This window comes from Chamaea fasciata, unplaced genomic scaffold, assembly GCF_029207755.1.
Source record: "Chamaea fasciata isolate MVZ Bird 193981 ecotype frontalis unplaced genomic scaffold, bChaFas1.0.hap1 SCAF_3, whole genome shotgun sequence".
Classification (NCBI taxonomy): domain Eukaryota; kingdom Metazoa; phylum Chordata; class Aves; order Passeriformes; family Sylviidae; genus Chamaea; species Chamaea fasciata.
In genome coordinates, this window is record NW_027094088.1 from 94,524,894 (window position 1) to 94,538,879 (window position 13,986).

At 42.4% G+C, this 13,986-nt stretch overlaps 1 protein-coding gene across 1 annotated transcript; it reads right to left on the reverse strand.

The window, feature by feature from the left end:
* Positions 1 to 217: 217 nt before the first annotated feature.
* Positions 218 to 11,960, reverse strand: ALKAL2 (ALK and LTK ligand 2). The gene is made up of 6 exons (XM_066179843.1): positions 11,874 to 11,960; positions 10,681 to 11,012; positions 8,309 to 8,362; positions 8,113 to 8,193; positions 5,678 to 5,744; positions 218 to 856 (listed from the first exon to the last, which is right to left on the reverse strand). The coding sequence occupies exons 2-5, from the start codon at positions 10,961 to 10,963 to the stop codon at positions 5,680 to 5,682; spliced, it is 483 nt and encodes a 160-aa protein (XP_066035940.1). The 5' UTR covers positions 10,964 to 11,012; positions 11,874 to 11,960; the 3' UTR covers positions 218 to 856; positions 5,678 to 5,679.
* Positions 11,961 to 13,986: the final 2,026 nt, after the last annotated feature.

Genomic DNA, 13,986 nt, shown 5'->3' on the forward strand with positions numbered 1-13,986 from the left:
GTAGGTTTGAAACACACAGATTTGTCCATCCTGGTAAATCCAGGGTGTCCGGGTTACCAAACTCTGAAGTGAGTACACCTTTCCTTCTTACTCTTTGTGGAAAGAAGTTTAAATGTGGATAAATTATAGAAGCTACCAGTTTATTTACCTAGATTCAGTGAACAGAAAGCGAATTGAGAACAACTTAATACCAAACACTTTATTACTTAACGCTTATTTACAGTATTTACATATTGCACGTTCGCTGGAATGTTTTATACATTTATTATATAAAGTAAATAAATGGCAGCTTGTGTTTGTGTACAAAATCCATGCTCCACTGTCCCAAAAAGTATTTCTACTTGGAATTACGTTCCTGTTTGTCATGCAATTTGTACTCCAGGGTACAATGTGACCCCAATGCAAGTCTGTTTTAACCAAACTTTTAAAAAATAGTATAAGCATGAAGGATATCAAGTGACCACAACTACTGTGGAGCAGATCTTTAGTAGTTCTAGATATACAAACAAACATTCCTTAAAACTGTATAATTAAGCAATAGAACATGAATTTTCTTGGTGAAATATTTGTGTTTACATAATTTTTGGCAGCATTACACATCAATTGTAGTGTGTTTTTAAGTATGGAGCATTAAGTACTACTGGCAGTTATGCTACTGTAGAGAATGTCAATCTGCAAACTGTCGATGACATACAAAATGCATGTTAAAAGAATTAATGGGAAGTAGTCTGTCAGTCTGCAAAAATAAATCTCTTGTTCACAATGGAATTAGCTAAAAGGTAGTAAGTTCTATTTCCCTGTTGGTTTCCAAGGCACTTCTCTTGGTTCTTGGTGTTTCTTGTCATGACAATAACGTCTGGTGGATTAAAAGAAAGAAGAAAATTGTCTTTCATCATTTTTATACTCACATACTTGTGTTTGAGAATGTGTTTATCATAGTGAAAATAGTAAATAAAACTGGAGAATTCAGTAAACTTCGGAAAGATCAGTAATGAATTTCATATTTAGCTCAGTTCATATCACTGACTTATATTAATGCTTTCTTTGTTAATAAAGGCTATAATTCTGGAAAGCATCACTTTTTGTGATGGTTCATTTTTGATAGACACACTAGGGAAATCCAGTTCTACCTATCAAAAATGTGCTCATAGTTAAGCTGTTCCAGTGACTACATCTGTGAAGTCAGGAAGTGAATGAACCTCAGGAACAGCATTAACAGATTGCAAAATGCTGTCTAAATGCCTTGGTGTCAGGAGCTGTTGATGGGGTGACCAGTTTGAAGGATCTAGGAAGGATTTGATGATTCACTGGGCCCATTTGTTAAGAAACTTGGATTCATATAAACAAGAAACAAATAGAAGTAGCTTTTTTAGAGTTGTTTGCATAACTATAGCCTGGAACATGCCAACACTGAGCCACCACAAACTATGCAGGAGCTGCAGTGGTTTAATTTGCTGCCTGTTAAAGTCTTCCAGGAGAGTTTCTTGGAATGAAATCACAACCATGCCTATGACACTGCTATCAAAATCACCAAGACAAAGTTACAGTTTCCACATTGCTTATGTATGTATTCTGTTTCTATTCTAGAAATATTGATTCAAAGGTTGAGCAGTGAAGGTTTTCACAACCCTACTCCCCCACACCTTTAAAGCTTGTAAGAAAATGTAGTTTAACTGCATATACACATATCTAGAAGTCTATCCTCTTCTAGGCAAGTGAGCACTGAATGCTGCAAGTCTGTCCACCCAGTTTCATATGTTTCTATGCTGGTTGTTCCTACGTAGAAGTAAAAAATGTACAATGTCTTTTTAGTCAGCAGGAACTACACAACAGACCCAGATGAAGCTTTGGTGTCTTACAGCCATCAAAAATTCATGGGGGAGATAAAAACCAGTGGTAATCTGATACTAGAATTCTGCTGATGATCTTTTTCACAGTTAAAACTTCCATATTGTCTGTCTGAACATAGGTAACTGTCTTCCCCATGATCAGTGTGAGTTCTCTGATACTCTGAGCTTCTCCACATTTTCTACTGCTTAAGTATAATTTGTAATGGAATCATTTGTATGCAAAGTCAGTTGGACTTGACATAATCCATTGAAAATCAAGCTATTGGTGCATACAGAAATACTTGTTAGTAGTATTTAAACATTTAGTTTTGCAATTTTTGAAAGCTATTAGGAAATGTAATAATGTTACAGAAAACCTTAATGTAATCTAGGGTTTTTTTCTGGCTTTGCATATAGGACAATTACTTTTTTTTTTTTAATATCCTTCCTTAGAAGGGGAAACAGATGTAAATTTTCTTTGTCTTGCATTTTTATCTAGCCTATTTTCTTAAATATTTTTTCTTATTTTTGTATGTATGCTTCTACTGCACCCTATTTAAGCTATGACATTAAAAAGTGATGTTTAGAAGAAATTAACATGCTTTTGGTTTGATCAGTGTGTGGTACAATCTACAAGTTAAACACTGAAAATTTAATAAAAACTTTTTAATAATTTTTTTTTCATTACTAATGGGAATATGCACCTCACTGGGGGTGAAAAACAGTGGTTAGGATGCTCATTTGTCATCTCATCAACACCTGCTTTTGTATGGCTAACTGAAGAGTTTTTATCAGCTAACTCACAATTTTCTAAACCCCTGGCGCTTTCAGAAACCCTTTAATAGACCCCAGATTTTCAGCATTGATAAATCTGTTCTACTTCTTAGAATTTTTTTTTTATTATTTCATATAGTCTGTTACATGCATCAGTCTAGGAATATTTGGCTGGAACTTAGCTAAAGGATGATGTCTTAGTGGAGATCCTGAATGCCATTTGACTATAATCTCTGTTGAGAACATAGCTAACTATACAACTCTCCAGCCAATTGTGCTAACTTTCAAAAGCACAAATAAAAAGCTATTGTAAAGGCATATTACAGCTTTCCAAATTTGATTCTGGTTATTACCTGTGCATGATGATAAACTCTGTATAAAAAAGCTGATGTATATGAGAAGAATTTAGTGGTTTAAATATCAATATAAATTTTAAAATACTGTGCCTGTAGGATTTTGTAGCAGAACCTCCCCATACTTACTTAAAAAAATTATTTTCCCAAGTGTGCACACACCCAGGTGGAATTCTGCTGTAATGTGATCACAGAGATCCATGCATTGAAGATTATGAAGCTTTTACTGTTCCATCTGGTGCTAGCCACAGACATGTTGTACCATAAACACACGTGCCCACACAGGTATGCGTTGTGACAGTAAAATATCTAACTCCTGTTTTCACATACTATTTTCTTGTTTGATCTTAGCTCGGAGTTTCAATGTCTTGTGTGCTTTAAAGCTGTGCTAGTCCAAAATGCACTTCAAGTGCAAATAAAAATAAATTTATAATTTTTCTTCTCTCCAAATTGATCTCTAAACATGGATATATATCCACAGACCTGAAAAATCCAACAAAACTACCAGTTTGCCAAAGTGTCCATCTATAGCCCAGCCCACTTATAAAGCTTCAATGAAACAAAAATCAGATACTGAACAAAACAGGAAACTTAATTTGTTTCACACAAATTGAACTGATGCAGTGGAAAAGCCTTGAGCAGAAAAGAGGTTTAATCTTACAGACACCTGTGCATCTCCAGCTGTATGTGGTAGTCTTCCTTTCTGCTAATTGAGGCTGCTTAAGGAGTCTACCACTACTGATTTATGTCTGTGTGAATAAAAGAAGTGGACAGTTGTTGCTGACATGAAAACATGTTGAGCAAAAGTTGTTTGAGAGATGGACATTTTTGAAGACTCCCAGCTTGAGATATGAACTACTTTAGTTGCTATTCCTTCATATTACAAATTCATGTTTACATGACAGGTTGTTAACATACAGATAAAATTTTCTAAAGAAAGGGAGAAAAGAATTTCACACTCTGATGTATCTGCTTATTGGTATCAATAATAGTATTATTTACCTATTTGCAAAGTTAAACAAATTATGTCTCATTTTTATCCAGACTGGATAGAGAGAGTGACTTGTAGAAACCTTTCATGAAATTGAATAGCTCCATCAGGTTTTCCTGCAGTCATGTTTTCTTTAGATTAAATAATCCTAATTTGTGTAACTGTTCTTGTGTACTGAGTTTTCTAGGCCTTTGGTCATCTGTGTTGCTCTTCTTTAGACTCTTATAAGAAGAACCCATATGTCTTCAAGTGTTGTGCCCTTAATTAAATATAGTATTCCAGTAATAGTAATTATTTCAGGAGTCTCATAAACAATGATTCTATTTATAAATTCCAGTATAGTTTGACTTTCTTCAAGTGTAACACTGCTGACTTGCTTACTCTGCAGTCCACGACAACCTCTATGTTTTCAACAGCACTATCTAACTATTCACCAAATTCCATGTATTTCTCCAGTTGAATAATCCTACAGGACTTCATAGTTCTGCTCTTTATCTGTTATCCTGGTTTTAGAGGATTTGGTTTATTTTCCAAGATTATTTTTTATTTCAAGGTTGTATTGTATCATGGTTGCTTGTCCAGTAATACTGAAATACATAAATACAGTATTTCATCACCCAAGTTGTTAATGAAAATACTGAACAATATCAAACCCATAATGAAGCTGTCTGACACTGGTCGGTACATTTTTCCAGTTTTGACAATTAAGCACTAACGACTTACTTATGTATCTTTTCCAGTAATTTTTACATTTATCTTGATCCTATTTCCCAGCTTGCTTGTGAGAGTGAAGTGCAAAGCAGTGTCAATGCTTAAAATAAAATACTTAATATTTATTACTTTTCTCACTGATTCCTGCCACAAGATGTATATTTTGTCACAGAGTTAAAGCATCTTGGCATGACAGCATTTGTTACTGACAAATCTACATGGTTATTATTTATCCCCTTGTCCAAGAGCACATTTTGTCTCAGGTAAAGTTTGAGGACAGAATGTAAATTAGTCCTTCTGTATTCTTACGTTACAGTTCTCTAAAATACAGATAGTTTGGGAGTCCTTTTTGGGTTGATTGATTGGCTTTTGTTTTTATTTTGGTGCGCAATGAAATTTCCCAAGTATGTGAGAAACAGAGGCCCACCTAGGCAAAGAAAGAGGGAATTAACCTCTAGACATGAGAGGTGTACACAAGGAAATCCAAAAAAATCCGAATAGCTTGAAGTTAGTTTATCAATGCTACTATCAATACATTTTAGCTGAATTACTATAACAGCACCTGTGACCTATCTGCATTTATAAAGCTTTGATGTGGAAGCTATGTATATGTTAACTCATACTACTGAGTACAGCACTGATCTACAGCTGCACACACAAAAGGATGGCCGCTGCTGCCAATACAGGCAATTGTGTACTGAGTAAACTCTTGAAAAATAAGCCACAGCTGTTGTGTTTTCTTCTGTAACAACAAATTCACTATCTGTTAACTGTATGCTGCTATAAATAATTCACAGATGATGCACATGGACGTTTATGTAATGACTTCCAGTAGGGGGTATCCTTTTCTTAATGCCAAAATTTGCCAGATTAAGCCAGTTACTTCAAATCCTTTGGAAGGGGAATACCTTATCTAAAGGACAGTTGTTATTATACTCCCATGAATTTTCATGTGTGAAACACCACATTCATTGCTTTGCTGTGCAGTGGAATGTCATTTCTGCTTAGAAAAAGCTTACCTTTATCCTTCCATGCACATAGGGCTTACTGCCAATCGAGTAAGAAGCCTGGCACATCTTTTATAATCTGTATGGGAAAAAAAAGAAGTATGACTAGATTACCAAAGTAATCAAATTTGCCTTTAAAAATCAAAATTATTTTCAGTGTGTAAATTAGTGTCATAGCAAAGTTCAGTGAATACCTTAGTTTGCAGCACAACAAAAATCAACTCTGACTTAAAGGAGGAATGTGTAAAACTTGGGTAATAACTAAAAGTCAAGTCTAATGGCACATGTAACTATGCAACTGACTTCTGCACATGTTCTAGCTGTAAACAAACAGCACAAATGTACTTGGAGGCTGTCCAAGTGTATGTATGTATAAAAATTTATACATCTGTGCCTGTGCTTCTGTGTGGGACCTAAATATGTGACTGTAGTATTTCCATATCAGAGAAAGAATAAGTAGTCCTCATCCACCTTTGAAATCCAGCCCTCAATGAGCAAGTCTGACAACTTAATATTAAGTAATACCACTCTCCAATAGATTTTCTTCCTGGGAAAGCTGTTAGACAAGTAACATCTTCTAGTCATACAATCTTTAAGTCCAGCCCAAGTCGATGACCATATCATAAACATTCATAAAGAATATGAAGTTTCACCTTAAAATTAGTAAAATTGGTTTTTCCACATTGTTTTTCGTATTTTAGGTACCTTTAACTATTTGATGCATTCATACTAAGACACAGAACCAATGCAAAACTAAAGAAATTATTCAAAAGGGTTTTTTTTTTTCATTTACATGAAAAACTGAAAGCAAATATTGTGAAAGTTGGTTATGGACAGACAGAAAAGTAAATTATTTTTCAGGTATCAATGCTACTACTACACTGTACAAAGGACTAGAAAGTATGCCAACACTATGCTTTTGTATTGGCTACCACCACACTGCAGCATCAGAGATACTTTTAGTTTCTTTGCTGTTTGGCCATCAGATTTCTACACAGAAGAAACAGTTGAATTTGAAGTCAGGATATTATTAAAAAGTAACATCTTTCTGTGCATGAAGAATTAAAGCAGGCTGTTCGTCTCATTTTCGTAAAAGAAAGTTACTTTAAAGAGATGCTAGTCAATCCAGCCCAGTGAGTGATGTTCACTTTTGCTAAGCATTATTTCATTGAGTAACTACATCTTATGTTTTCTGGAGATGAAATGTTAATTCCCAACTCACAGCATAGTAGTTATGGTATAATTGCCACTCATACAAATTATCCTCTCTTATCCAGACATTATATTGGTGGACATGTCACCTGTCAGGAGGAAAAGGCTAATTTAGAGCCTTTAAGGCCAACTAGGTTTTAGCTTCACAGCTTGGAGTACTCATTATTGCTGAGCCAAGTGACATTTGTGTTATGATATTACCTTATAAAAAAGGTAATATGACCGTTGCTTGTTCAGAACAGACAAGTTATGAACAACTTACATCTCCACCCAAAGAGAGATCTGGTTACCTGTCACCAAGAAATCCTTGTCTTTCCAAGGAATTCCTAATATGAAGCCTTACAAATAGAGAAAATGTCCACAATTCTTACCAAATATGCCTTTAAAATCCACTGGGCTGAAATATTTATTAATACTTGAAACTTGGAATCGGGAACTCTTGTTTCTATTCCCAGCTCTGCTACTGACCCAAGTGATTGACCTCAGACAAGTAAAATAAAGCGTGCTTCCATTCTGCAAAGACTGTACTAAAATAGCATCTGCTTACTCAACAGGTCCACCTCTGTAGGAATCTGGAGTCACATCTACTGACTGATAAATGTCAATGTTTGATTTTTATTTAATTCTCTGTGCTGTCAACAGTGATGAGGTAGCATAAGCGCATTTGCTTAGTTCTGTCCATCAGCACTTTTTTTTTCTAAGCTAAGAAGTTATATTTTTATAATCACTGAATTATAAAATCAAGTGTTGCAAAGATTCATTGCCAACATCACTGGTAGACTGGTAGCTAAATAGTCAAAATAGAAAAAGCCTATAAAATGTGTCCTACGTAAATAATCAATGAAAAGTAAATAGCCCAATAGGATTTGTAATCCTATCTTGAACTTGCAGCACTAGAAATTAAATGAGAGATATTTGTGAGAGGAGTTATGTTCCTAGGAAAAGCACACACTTGGTTTGGAACCCATGAGACAAATACATCAGTACCTAAGGATGCAATGTTTACAGCCATTCTACATAGTGTATTTTCAATGAGAAAGTTTTATTTCCATTTTCCTCTCTGTAATGCTGATGCTGTTCTAGCAATGCTAGAAGATACGCAAGTACATTTAACAGCAGTCCAGACTTTTCTTTGCAGGGAATGCATTCTGACATTGTATCACTACTGATAGTTGATAGAGCTAGTAAATTTTAGAGTTCCTCATTTTAGAGAAGTGTCTGCTTTTGTTACTTACACGCTGGGATGGTGCAGTCCCTTGTATTGTGATAAAGCCGATGAAAGTGTTTGCTACATTTTGGGCTGAAGTAGAGTGGACCTGAAATATAAAGAAAAAAAAAAGTTATGAATCAGCACAGTTCAGCAGTAGGTAGAGCAGCGTAGCTTACAGTATGCATGTGAAATACAGATACCAATGCAAAATTAAAACATACCTGTTAAATGCTTCAAGAACTTGTCTTTCATCCTCAGATCTCTGGGAACTATTTCTGTTGGACAGAAAAAAGAATACTCACTCTGCTGCACTGGACCTATGCTTGCCAAGCATAGTGTGAGGACAGGGAATACTCTGTCCAGCAACATCACCACTATGTCTGACAGGTGCACGGAGGTCAAAAATCCTTTGCACACAGGAGGCCAAATTGCAAGCATTCACTTTACACAGGAAGACCTTGTAAAAGGCTCTGTGAAACACACTACTGACAGAACAATGTCTGTTAGCTGAGAAATCATTAATGACTATGGTTATTAACTAAGAGTCAGATTTTAGCTCTCTATGAACTACATTATCAACTTTACCTAGATTTAAATTCTTTCATATTACATTTGGGTAAAGACCCAAAGATATACTCGAGTTTGGGGTTGTGTCTTCTAATTCTCTTACGCAAATGTAACCACTGTTCTGTCCCAGGTATGTCTGTAGAAGCACTGTTCTACTGTAATCATGAAACTGGATTGATCTACTTACAGGAATCTTCCCTCCCTCCCCCCAGCAGTAAATAAAATTCACAGGAAATGATTCCAAGCAAATTGCTCTCTTCTGGCTCCCTATGTTTGCGGTTTACCGCCTTGTGTTTTGTGTTCAGCAGATGGCAAAATTAAACTGGTTTACTGAAATCCATTTTAGCCCTAACCCCTGCTTGTGACTTCCTGATTTACAGCTATCTTTGATTGCTTTCCGTTACAAACTCTATGCTGATAGCTTAGTACTGATTGTGTATGATACACTATATGGTGCTTTATTTACTTGACCATGAATGCCTGAGCAGCCTTTTTCATTCCCCTGGCACCTCTTATCAGATATAAAGCAGAGAGCATTTCCATCCAGATCTGATTCACTTGTGAATTTAGACACTTCTCGAAAGTCATTCTTCATTTACTTCTAACTTTGGTCAGTGTAAGTAAAATTGACCTTATCCTATTTGACCTAATTGTATCATGAAGAGCATTAAAAACACACATGCTTCACTCAGAAATTTCCCATGGGACAAGCTCACTAGGAAAGTGATGCCAAAACTGAAATGAAAGACTAACTAGTAGTTCCTTTTCAGAGTTGCTGGGAAAAACTCCATTATAATAACAGAATGAAAAATCCTGCTTCAGAATCAGTAACAAAACTACCAACTAATCTGCTCTGAAGCAGGATTATTAATTTTGTAGCTAACTATTCCACACAAGGCAGATGTTTTACACCAAGAGGATGACCAAAAACTATGCCCACGTTCCAAGATGAGATTTAGAGTTGTGCAGATCATGGTTCCCTGCTTAGTCTGGCCTCTTTGACTCTTCAACATATGTAAAACAAAATGTTCTCTCCTTTGTTGACCTTAAGTAGAACAAAATTGTCTTCCTCTACGCATTCACTAATCATCCAAATGCAGAACAACATCTTCATGACAACCACCAATAAATGCAAATCATGAGGATATTTGAGTATGAATGAGAATGACAAAAAGGTACAATGAAGCTTTATGAGATCAATAAAAACAAAATAAATAGCATACTATCAAAATGAAAGCCAGTTTGGGAAAAGGTGAGTAGATATTTGCTGGAAAATATTCAGAAAGTCACTTTTACTTGGAGGGGTCAGATGAGCAACATGTAGGGGTGTGGGAGTGACGGGGAACACTAAGTTAGATATGGCAGCAGGAGAAACTAAATCAATTTTCAACTGAGTGCACAGAAGCACATCCCCAAACTAAGCAGGTTAGAGAAGAGCCAGTCACATGAGCAGAAAGATGACTGCAGGAGTGTCCCAAACTGGTCACAGCCTGCACAGTGACAGAGGAGTACTCTCAGTTCCCTAGTATTTCAAAGGTGCTACCTCTGGAGTACAAAAGGAACTAACAAGCAGGGTGAGCAGATCAGTGAAGCTGAGCTGCAGGGAAGACTTCTATATGTAAGGTCTTTAAGGACATACTGCAGTCCTGCAGGAGAATTCTTGCTAGGGTCATTTCCAAGAAACACTTAAACCAAGCACATGATAATAAGTGGTAACCTTCCAGGAAAAAGCGTTTTCATCCCTTGTTTCTTTGATCTCAGCCCATTTCACTCTTCCCTTATTATTAGGTTTTGTTCAAAGCCACAGGAAGTCAGACTTTCAGTTGAGTACATTATCCAGAGAGTAAAACACTCTGAGATGTGAATGGAGGTTTTCTATTCCAAATTTGCCATCTGTGTCTGTCTCTGATTCCAAAGGGAAACTGCAGGTATTTTGAGTGGTGAATTCTTAATACAAAATTAGTAACCTGATGCACTATCTCATTCACCAAGGCACCCTAGGGAAAAAAAAAAGACTGTGACTTACCAACTCTCTGCTCATCCTGGTATGCTCCGTAGTCAGCCACTTCCCTTCGATCCAAGTTATAGTCATGCTTGGAGAAGTACTGCATCCCACTGTCCTTCTCCAGGTGATACCTTTTCAGTTCCTGAATGATCTCCATGATGAGATTTAAGAGACTTTGCTTGTCCTTCAAATCTGTGGAGTCCGTTTTTTCTTTGCAGTATCCTGCTGAAAGCATTAAGAGTACCAGCCCCAGCAGCCCAGAAGACCTCAGTCCACTCATTGCAGTCCGACCTGAAGAGTGCATGAGGGGATGAAGAGGAAGGATCCGCTGCTGTGTGAGGTCTCCTGTTTCACTGGAAGAGAAAACTGGGGGTGGGTCGAAGGTGGAGAGGCTCGTGGGGGTGAAATCGGAAACATTAGCAGAGGAAAGAGCGGTGACCGCCCGGCAGGTTACACAAGGCGGGGGCAGACAGCTCCGGGCTGCGGGGCTGACGGAGCGGGACGGGACGGGGGGTCCCCAAATCTCCGCCGCTGCCCCCGCTCTCCACAGCGCCCGCCCCGCGGGCAGAGCCGCCCCAGCGCCGGGGCAGCGCCCGCACGGCCTCCCCGCAGCCGCCGCCGGGCCCCGCGGGAGGGCGGGGGTGCAGCCCCGGAGCGGGGCCAGGCTGGGGGTGCGCCGGCGGAGCAGATCCCCAGCCGGGACGGGCGTTCCGCCCCGCCTCTCCCCGCCTCGCCGCGGAGCGGAGGAGCACGGGCGAGGGGCGACAACTTTCCCCGAAGTTTCTCCCGGAGAGCCGCGGCAGCTGTGCCCACCCTCGCTGCGGGGCTCCGCGCCCAGGCTGCGGGCAGGAGCGGCGGGACGGGAGGTGCGCGGCTGGGGGCAACCGGCCGGGGCAGGGGACAGCACCGCCAGTCTCCTCTTTTTCTATCTCTTTCCCCACTCCCCTTCCCCGCAGGAACAGCCCGGAGCGGGGGCCAGCATCATGCCCGGAGCCGCTAGCCTTCGGACGACTGACCGCTCCTCACACACGGACGCTCCGTGCGGCGGCTCTGCCCTGCGAACTCTGGCGGGGTCCGGCCGCGGCCGCTCCCGCCCGCGGGCTGTCACCGGTCCCGCCGCACACAGCGGTTCGGCCCGGCGGGGCGGGAGGGATGGAGGCGTGGGGAGAGGCACAGAGGGGAAAGAGGTTGCTGGCTCTCGCCGGCCACTTTACCTGTATCTCCGTCCCAGAAGCCGAGGTGTCTTCCCCCCGGGAGCCGCTCCCCGGACGGCAGCAGCCCGCGAACGGCAGGGAGTCCGAGTATTCCGCGGCTGGCCCGCCCGCTCCCCTCCCGTCCCCTGCGCTCCCGCCGTATCCACAAACTACTCCATCGCCGCCAGCTCCAGCGCAGCCGCTTATATAGGCTATAGGATGGACATGAGACGGCAGATAGTATCGACTTGGAAGTGGGTGGAAAACAATAAAAGTCCACTTGGCAACCTCGGGAGCGTCGCTGCTTGCACAAACCCCCCTTCCCGCCCTCTCTCCCCTCCCGCCCCGGTTCCCCCCGTCCCTCCCCCTGCTCGGTTCTCCCGGGCAGTCACTCCTTCGCTGCTCTCCGACGTAAGGAGACGGTCCCAAGTGTGTGTGTTTGGAGTGGGAGGGGGCGGCGGCGGGAAGATGGGGACGGGGCGGGGGGGTGCGCATCGCCCGAGCCTTTAATTCGAACCGCGCGAGGAGCCACTGAAATATTGATGTCCCTGGCGCAGCTCTCGTCAGGCGGGTCCCCGGCCCGCGGCCGCAGCCCCGTGGGGGACGGGCGGGGAAGCCGCCTGTTTACCGGGAACTCCGGGCCCGGCTGCGGCGGGGAAGGGGAGGTGTTGGGGGGGGGGGGCGAGCTGCCGGGGAAAGCTATTTCTGCTCTCGCCGGCCGGGAAGCCCGCGAAGACGCGGCTGGAGTGGGTCTGGGTAGAAGGAGGGAGCAGGCGTGCCGCCTCTTTCGCCGATTCTTGGCACGGGCGGTCCCGGGTGGCAAGGCGGCTTCCTGGGTTCCCGGCGCGGCGCTGCCTGGAAGCGCTCCCAGCGGGGCCGGGAGAGGAGAAGGAGGGAAGAGGAGGACGACGACGGAGGCAGTGCCATCACCGGGAGCACCCTGTCCGCTCCCGCAGGTGCCGGCCCCAGAGCAGAGGTGACAGCTTGAGCGAAGGGCACTGGAAGCGCTGGGCAGTCTACGGAGAGCCCCGAGCCCCCTCCAACGAGAGCCCTTCCCCAGAGCACACACAGGCTGCCGCCCTCCCCGCGTAGTCCCTCGGGGCGCGGCGGGGGGAGGCTGAAACCCGATCTGGCGGAACTCTCGGTGCTGCCTCTCCCGCGTGGATGGAGCTGTCCCTCGGCAGCCGCGGAGCCGTCCCGCGTGCGGGGGGCGCTTTCCGACCCCCCGGGCCGCCTCCCCGGGGGCCGCGCGCCGCGGGAACAGCGACCCCCAGCGGCCGCCGTCCCTCGCGCGCCCGGCACTGCCGCCGCCCGCCGCCAGGCGGCGCTGAGCGCCCCGCACCCCTGAGCGCTGAGGGCCGGCCGGGCCTGCCCCGCTGCCAGAGGCGCGGCGCCCACAAATTCACCTGCCGGAGTTCTCTGAGGTGTCCGCAGTTGGGTTCCTCAACTATACCTCATCATTTTAGTCGATTGGTCTTCAAAACCAAAGTGTGAATAGCAGATGTCTCTAACCACATAAAATCTCAGCCTGTGCTGTCCCAGTGAAGGTACAAAAACATTAAAAAAAATAAATACACACTACATGATGAAGAAAGAGACCTAGAGGCAAGACTGAGCAAGACTCCTTTGTCAGGTTTCCAGAATCATTCCTCCTCTTGGCTTCATGGTATGTTTCCAGTCACCTTAAGACTCGGGAAAAAAAAGAACAATCAGTTCAACAGCGAGAAAGAATGTCCCTTTGCATGACATAACTTGGTATGGCTGTATTTACATGTTAGTCATTCCAAATATTGACACTTTGAGGTCACCAATTGGAGACAGGGAAAATGGAAAACGAGACAGGCAGAATACAGCCTGGTGTTCTGTTCCTAAAACTGCATTGCAAGTATTCCTTCATCCAAATAATCTCTGGAAAAAAGGGAGATAAAATTGCAAAACTGGAAGCAAGTTTCAGCTAAACACCTGGATGGATTCTCCCCTTCCTTACAGCTACAATTTCCATGTCGTTTTTGGTCACCACTGTATAAGGAAGGAGCAGCCTGTGTTATGAGTACACACCAATTCAAGTCAGGAGTGCTAAACTGCATCTTTTGTGCTATCTTAGATATACCCAGACATACCTGTTATGTCTGGC